We start from the raw sequence: 7,710 nt of genomic DNA, 5'->3' as shown, positions 1-7,710 counted from the left end.
GTAATTATGTCCACATGATTGAGCCTGTGGATTATCCTGCTTGGCTGGGACTGCACTGTTTCCTAAACTACAACCAGATATACTTTGGTGACCTTTTCAAAAGTGGACAGCTCATGCAGTGGACACGAATCCTTGCTTTTCTTAATACTGCTATTCTTACACCCTCTATTCAGGTAGCCGGCTGTAACAGGTTGGAGGAGGAAGATCGTCTGTGTAACTGACTAGTTTGTTTGATTAACAGGAGCCAATGTTCAGACTGCACCTTGTTTGTTCTGAAAAACATTTTTTTTTCTGTACACTGAGGAATGGATTAGATGGCACTTTGCGGTGTAGAGACTGAAATCTAAGCAGCAGGTATTGACATGATTTAGCATATTAATTCAGCATAGCAGTCATTTGGGAGTCTGATCAAATCAACCTTTTTTATTCTGAAGTGGGCTGTGAAGCACTCAAGCCTTTAATAGGAGTGCCCTCTAGTGAAAAATATAAGCAACTGCATGTAAAAGTTTCAAAAGATCTTAATAAAGTGGACAGTGCCTTTGTTGTGCCAAAAACAACAAACGTTTTCCCAAAAATTTATTTTTTTGTTTTTTATTTTTTGTTTTTTTTCTGTGATTTTGAGTCATTTTGAGCCAGAAATTTGCACCATCAAAACTCCTAATGTCTTTTTCAAGATAGATCTGGTGTAGAGGGTGGCAGGAAATAGGAAATAGGAATTTTTTTTATCTAATCCCATCATGAATCCTATTCACTACAGTCTATTTATGAGTATAAGTAAAGAAATTATACATAAAACACATAGACACATCAGAAATCACTTTTTTGCACAACATGTTAAGACACAATACAACAAGTAAGTGCAATGCAGCTTGTCCTGAACAACACAAGCTCACAATGCTCTGCAAACTTAAATCATCTATTAGCTCACTCGAAGGCTCCAGGAATCATTACAGATGCCTGGAAGAGGATTATGAATAAACCTATTAACGGGTTCATCTGTCTGACTGCATTTCATTATGCATGGCCAGGTTGTTATAAGTAACCATGCAACAGATGTCCAGCTGCTTTTAGCTTTTTATCAGTTGAGCCCACTGATCACACCGCACTAACACAGTCTGCCAACATGTGGGAAGTTTATAACCACCGCTACTACTCCTCTTTAATATTGTATCATAATAATAGTAATAATAATAATAATTCCAGTAAGTTTGGTTGTAAGATTCCTACCATAGAAGGGTCAAATTCTCATATTCCTTCAATATGTAAGACGTTTTTAATCCCCCTGTGTACCACTATTATAATAATAAGTAAAAAACATGACTTCATTCATCAATAATCAAACTTTATTTGAATTAAGTAAAAAAACTGAAAAAGTCAAAGGAAGCACAAAAACTGTTCGGTCAAATATTGAGTTCACAAAGCATTCAAAGAACTTTACCAGAAGATCCTGACATCCAAAATAAAAGTTGGAACAAATATATTGTTGTAAAATAAATATGAGAAAACATATCTATAGAATTTTCCAGCATTCTGTGTCCAGCACTATAGTTAAAATAAAAATCTCTATAAAGTTGAGTTCTTCCTTCTAAGCTCTGAAGTTTCCCTGCTCATACACTGGGCTGTCTTTCCACATTTCATTTTGATATGTATTTATGTGCATAGTTTGTATTGTATTTCTCAAAGCCTGCTTTAATTGAAATCAATATAAGTCGCCGCTGGATTCTGTGGTCCTTCTCATCAGCAGTTGAGAATGGAGTTGGCCCTTTGGATGCGAATAACCTTCTTTGAGTTGTAACTGTACTCATACTGCATGTGTTCATGGAAGAAGTACAAGTATCCTGTAAAACAGAGATCAGTATCAGTACTGGTGGATAAAAATCGTACCTTTGGATGCTTCTACTCAGAGTGTGACTTTATTATACCATAGTGATAAGTAGCAGCGTCGACCTCATCCTCCATTCCAGGAAAGTCCTCCTCAGTGGATCGTGGGTAGCCACTGTCCATGGTCCCTGTTGCTTCATCATAGCTGTGGGTGACACATAACCATTTAGTCATTCAACACTGTTGAGTCTGATCACTGACAAAGCTGCAGTGTGACCATTACAATCACTTCTATGTCTCCACATACCTCCAGTAGTCTTCATCGGTGAACAGCAGAGTTTTCCCAGTGTCTTTGATGTGCACGGCTGCATCTATTTTCCTGACGCTCTTGGGAAGACCAAGTTTATGAATATATTTTGGGTAACCATCCACAATGTTGTATCCATTCAAAGCCCACATTTGGATCCCTGGTGAAACGTGGAATAGGTTTACGATGTACACGCACTCTAATGTTTATTTAAGAAATGACCAGAAAGTGTGAAGTACTCACCACTAAATATCATAACCAAATCCTTCTCTGGGTTCTCATAAGCTGCATCTACTTTTTTGGGAATAGATGGCCAAGTGGACTTAATCAGAGTCAATTCAGGCTCCACCATCTGAGGATGAATACGCCAGTAGTATCTGAAATGAGGTGTGAAAAAACAGCACGATGAACAGCACAGAATTTACAGAGCTTTTATTTTGGTAGAGCTTAGGCAGAAAATGGAACTCTTGTTCATAGATTGTGTCGAGTGGTTATAGATTAGATATCGTGGTTAGATCTTTCCAGAGTGATGAAGAACCTGATCAGGCTCATGTTGTACCTGTCTTTGAAGATGATGGTTTCTCCTCTGAGCTCTGTGACAGCATCAAAAGTTAGCTCGGGGTCACACTTTTTTGGGGCGTCGGGCCTTGGTTTCACTTTCTTCGGATTTGGGTTTGGACCTGTGGTTGATGGACATGTGGCATTAATCTGCTGTTGATGACAACCAGTCCTCAGTTTTCTATAGGTTAAGCTTACAGTCAAACAGTACAGTACTCCTACCATAGAGGGCTTGAATTCCTTTTATGTCATCTTCAGCCAGCGGGTAGCCTGTAGTATAGGTGTAGATGGGGTACATCAGTGCGCCTGGGTCTGTGGAATGGGACATCCCCAGGGCGTGACCCAACTCATGGGCTGCCACTATAAACAGGTTGTAAGCTGAAAGAAAAAGATGTTGAATTCAAAATATTGTTGGATAATAGTAATTATCACTAGGAAAAAGTTTAGATATTGCTCAATATTCTAATTATAATAATTCTTACCCGATGAATCTTTGGTCCAGTGTTCATCCTCATCAAAGTGAGTGTCTCCTCCAATGCCTTGGCCAGGAGGGTAAGCATGAGCCAGCAGTCCATCAGGTCCATCAAATGGGTTGTAATCTCCATGCTCTGCAGAATAAAGGGTAGACAATGAGCAGGAATGCACCACAGCAACCCTTCAACACTTGTGTTCAATTCAATTGTAATATATCAGAATTCAATCAATAGTTTGTGTACCTTTTGATCCAAAGCTGATCATAATGTCTGCATTGCCCTCGTAAAGCTTCTTAAAAGTCAGAGGAGTAACGTCAGCCCAAACGTTGAGAGCCCTGCGGATGGCTTTGTTTACATCTTCTTTCTTCAGATCTGGTGTGTAATTCACTATCCTGAAACATCAGAGGATATGAGGCAGGGGAAAGCTGGTGAATAAAATACATTTGAGCAAAAATACCTATGTCACCTGTTACTTTATGGCACCTAAATGCATACCTGAATGTGACGTTGTTATTTTCCCATTTGAGGTGTCGAGGGAAGTGGTTGTACTCCCCAATGTCTGGAACGCCACATCTGGGCTCCTTCATCACTGCTAAAGTATTGTCATCTAGTTTCCCTGTGACCTTTACAAGTAAAAGAGATAGTGGAGAATATGTCATGTGAGTACATGTATCGTTTCGATTAACACTTTTGTTATTGTGAGCAGCTGAAAAGAAGCTGGATTCCCTGATAATATTCAACTTTTGAATGGTAAACTTTTAATAGGGAATATACTTTTTTCATTTCTTTGGAAATTACTGGTTATATTTTTGAGATGAGAGATGAGATAGCCTTTATTTGTCAGTTGCAGGTCTTTTACCTCCAGTTTGAAGAATTTCTGCATTTCCTTGATCTTGGCTTGAAGGAAATTTGACGACGTCCGTCTACCTTGGAGACCATTTGGAAGGCCATAGAATCGATGAAGGTATTTCTGTTTGATACAGAACAAAGAACTGTGATGTGAAGCTCATTTAAAAATCAGAAAAGCTCCAGATCAAACATTCATGCTCATTGTAACAAAAACCCCAGATAAAACAGAAATAAAACAGAAGCCAGTTGAAGGCTAGATATTGACTGAATAAGAGCTCTTACCTCAGCTAAAAGCTGCTTGTCAATGTCTTCAGATGACAGAGGCTTAGCAGAGGACTGGGCGGCCAGCGCCAGCAGCAGCACCACAGCGATCATACTTGTTGGCTCACAGTCGTTTACTGTGGCAAAGAAGCTCAGTGGGGTATTTATACTGACTTGAGACCACTTTTTTCCCCCAGCTGTTCCAAGTGATTCATGTGAAAGCACCTACCCACTTCCTCTTATGCCTGTTGAGAATGTGCTTGGGTCTGTAAAACTGCAGGGACTGTGGTTTGAATCTCCTTTGAACTCATAGTTTGATCACACATGTTCTATTTCCTGTATGACCACTACCTAAGACGTTTGGAAATCAATTTACATGGAAATGTCTGTTCGTCAAAATTATGCAACCATGTGTTTGTTTTTCTCAAACGTGAGAAATTTTGAAGAGATGCGTTTTTTGGCAGAAAATACTGTCAGCCTCATTTTTATAAATACATCACATCCGTTGTTATTTTCTGTACATTTTCTTCTTAGGTTACAGTAGATGACATATAAGTGGCTGACTATAAACAACAGGGGATTTTGTGAATTGTGGCCTCATGATCGTCTGGGCCTTATTTTAGCTGCGCATGTTTTAGGATGCATGACTAACAAACATATAAAAAAAAGGATGCGATGAAAGCACAAACTTTTCATTTAAAATGTGATTTACATTTCATGTGACATCATGTGGTTGTAGGATGCAAATGTCCTGCATTTGCTTTGGTGAAATCAGCTCAATCAGATGGACAGTACTGTGCAAAAGTCTTAACCTACCCCTCAATTCTTTCTTTTTCTAGGAAAATGGGAGATGGTAATATGTCTAAACACTTCTTGAAGGACATTAAAAGCTCTTCTTGGGATGTTGGCTGCCTTTTATTCTGTTCTCTGTCAAGAATCCCACACTGATTCAATAATGTTATGATTCAATCACGTCCAAGCTCTGGGGAGGCGAGTCTGTGACTGACTGCGTTCCATTGTGTGTTTTTCCATCCAGGCATGCTTTTACTGTATTGACAATGTGGATAGGATCATTGAGGTGCTTAATAAATGAAACCATGCCAACCAGACACTTTCTTAATGACATTGCGTGCCATTGTGTGGATCAAAATCAGACTGTCTGTATTCATAATTCCATCAATTTTGACAGGATCTCCCATGACCCTGCCTGAAATGTAGCAACAAACCATGATAAAGCCTCCAACGGGTTTTTTAGATGGCTGTAGACACTCACTGTTGGACCTCTTTCTTGAACTCCTCCATACATATTGACAATAATTGGACCAAAATCTGAATCTTTCATACTTAGATTCATCACTCACGTTCTTTCAAATACTATTCATCTGCTGTCAATTGTTTTTGTTTTGTTTTTTAGACTAATAATTTATCTTTTTCTGTCCTCTGCATGTCCAGTTTCCTTTGAGGACACACCTGACACCATATTGAGATATGCCAGGTTTTGGGCTATTACTAAGCTAGCTGGTCCAAAAAAATGCTATTTAATGCCCGTCAAACTCTGTTATCTTAGGAATTTTTCATTTATTGAAAAAAAGAAATGGCAACAAATGATGTGCCTTTGTGACAAAGTGGCTAAAGATCCCATTTTAAACTGTTCTTTTGCTAAGTTGTCTGTTGTGCTGAGTAAGGTAAATGTTTTGTGCTTCTATGCTTTTATAATTCATAGATCAGTGTTATGTCGTTAAAGAAATTCCTCTGAAAATGGTGAGGTCCAAGAACTGGATAAAAAATAGAGTTGTAGATTCTCAGGAACTGCGTAGAGGATTTGGTCATAGCTGAGGTAAAAACGTTGCACATTAATTCAATTCAATTCAATTTTATTTATATAGCGCCAAATCACAACAAAAGTCGCCTCAAGGCACTTCATAGATATAGAAAAAAACCCAACAATCATATGACCAAGGCGCAAAATAACTGCCCATGAACTGAGAAAAGTCAAGCGTGCAGCTGCCAAGATGCCACTTGCCACCAGTTTGGCCATATTTCAGAGCTGCAACATCACTGGAGTGCCCAAAAGCACAAGGTGTGCAATACTCAGAGACATGGCCAAGGTAAGAAAGGCTGAAAGACGACCACCACTGAACAAGACACACAAGCTGAAACGTCAAGACTGGGCCAAGAAATATCTCAAGACTGGTTTTTCTAAGGTTTTATGGACTGATGAAATGAGAGTGAGTCTTGATGGGCCAGATGGATGGGCCCGTGGCTGGATTGGTAAAGGGCAGAGAGCTCCAGTCCGACTCAGACGCCAGCAAGGTGGAGGTGGAGTACTGGTTTGGGCTGGTATCATCAAAGATGAGCTTGTGGGGCCTTTTCGGGTTGAGGATGGAGTCAAGCTCAACTCCCAGTCCTACTGCCAGTTTCTGGAAGACACCTTCTTCAAGCAGTGGTACAGGAAGAAGTCTGCATCCTTCAAGAAAAACATGATTTTCATGCAGGACAATGCTCCATCACACGCGTCCAAGTACTCCACAGCATGGCTGGCAAGAAAGGGTATAAAAGAAGAAAAACTAATGACATGGCCTTCTTGTTCACCTGATCTGAACCCCATTGAGAACCTGTGGTCCATCATCAAATGTGAGATTTACAAGGAGGGAAAACAGTACACCTCTCTGAACAGTGTCTGGGAGGCTGTGGTTGCTGCTGCACGCAATGTTGATGGTGAACAGATCAAAACACTGACAGAATCCATGGATGGCAGGCTTTTGAGTGTCCTTGCAAAGAAAGGTGGCTATATTGGTCGCTGATTTGTTTTTGTTTTGTTTTTGAATGTCAGAAATGTATATTTGTGAATGTGGAGATGTTATATTGGTTTCACTGGTGAAAATAAATAATTGAAATGGGTATGTATTTGTTTTTTGTTAAGTTGCCTAATAATTATGCACAGTAATAGTCACCTGCACACACAGATATCCCCCTAAAATAGCTAAAACTAAAAACAAACTAAAAACTACTTCCAAAAACATTCAGCTTTGATATTAATGAGTTTTTTGGGTTCATTGAGAACATGGTTGTTGTTCAATAATAAAATTATTCTTCAAAAATACAACTTGCCTAATAATTCTGCACTCCCTGTAGTGAGTGAGGAAGGTGACTGAAAAGGAAAAACTCAATGCATCATGGGAATCCCCAGCAGCCTACGTCTATTGCAGCAAAACTAAGGGAGGATTCAGGGTCACCTGGTCCAGCCCTAACTATATGCTTTAGCAAAAAGGAAAGTTTTAAGCCTAATCTTAAAAGTAGAGATAGTGTCTGTCTCCCGAATCCAAACTGGAAGCTGGTTCCACAGAAGAGGGGTCTGAAAACTGAAGGCTCTGCCTCCTATTCTACTTTTAAATACTCTAGGAACAACAAGTAGGCCTGCAGAGCGAGAGCGAAGTGCTC

General features: G+C 39.5%; 1 protein-coding gene across 1 annotated transcript; it reads right to left on the bottom strand.

Moving 5' to 3' along the window:
- Window positions 1-1,377: 1,377 nt before the first annotated feature.
- Window positions 1,378-4,398, bottom strand: mmp13b (matrix metallopeptidase 13b). The gene is made up of 11 exons (XM_085379590.1): window positions 4,291-4,398; window positions 4,019-4,129; window positions 3,655-3,782; window positions 3,403-3,551; window positions 3,169-3,294; window positions 2,909-3,064; window positions 2,688-2,808; window positions 2,372-2,505; window positions 2,129-2,288; window positions 1,923-2,026; window positions 1,378-1,838 (listed from the first exon to the last, which is right to left on the bottom strand). Exons 1-11 carry the CDS (start codon window positions 4,381-4,383, stop codon window positions 1,738-1,740), a joined length of 1,383 nt encoding a protein of 460 aa, XP_085235716.1. The 5' UTR covers window positions 4,384-4,398; the 3' UTR covers window positions 1,378-1,737.
- Between the last annotated feature and the right edge of the window lie 3,312 nt (window positions 4,399-7,710).

The sequence above is a fragment of the Rhamphochromis longiceps genome, linkage group LG14 (assembly GCF_057381845.1).
Source record: "Rhamphochromis longiceps isolate RC_006_pf linkage group LG14, R_longiceps_female_GT1.1, whole genome shotgun sequence".
Classification (NCBI taxonomy): Eukaryota; Metazoa; Chordata; class Actinopteri; order Cichliformes; family Cichlidae; genus Rhamphochromis; species Rhamphochromis longiceps.
The sequence above is the reverse complement of the archived record's forward strand: the minus strand, read 5'-3'. Positions and strand labels throughout refer to the sequence as shown.

Excerpts from the sequence above, each read along its gene's own strand:
- mmp13b (XM_085379590.1), bottom strand. The coding sequence starts at position 4,383 with ATGATCGCTGTGGTGCTGCTGCTGGCGCTGGCCGCCCAGTCCTCTGCT. Across the intron at positions 3,295-3,402 it reads GATCAGCTTTGGATCAAAAG|AGCATGGAGATTACAACCCA; the intron begins GTACACAAACTA and ends TTTATTCTGCAG. Across the intron at positions 3,065-3,168 it reads CTGGACCAAAGATTCATCGG|CTTACAACCTGTTTATAGTG; the intron begins GTAAGAATTATT and ends TTTTTCTTTCAG.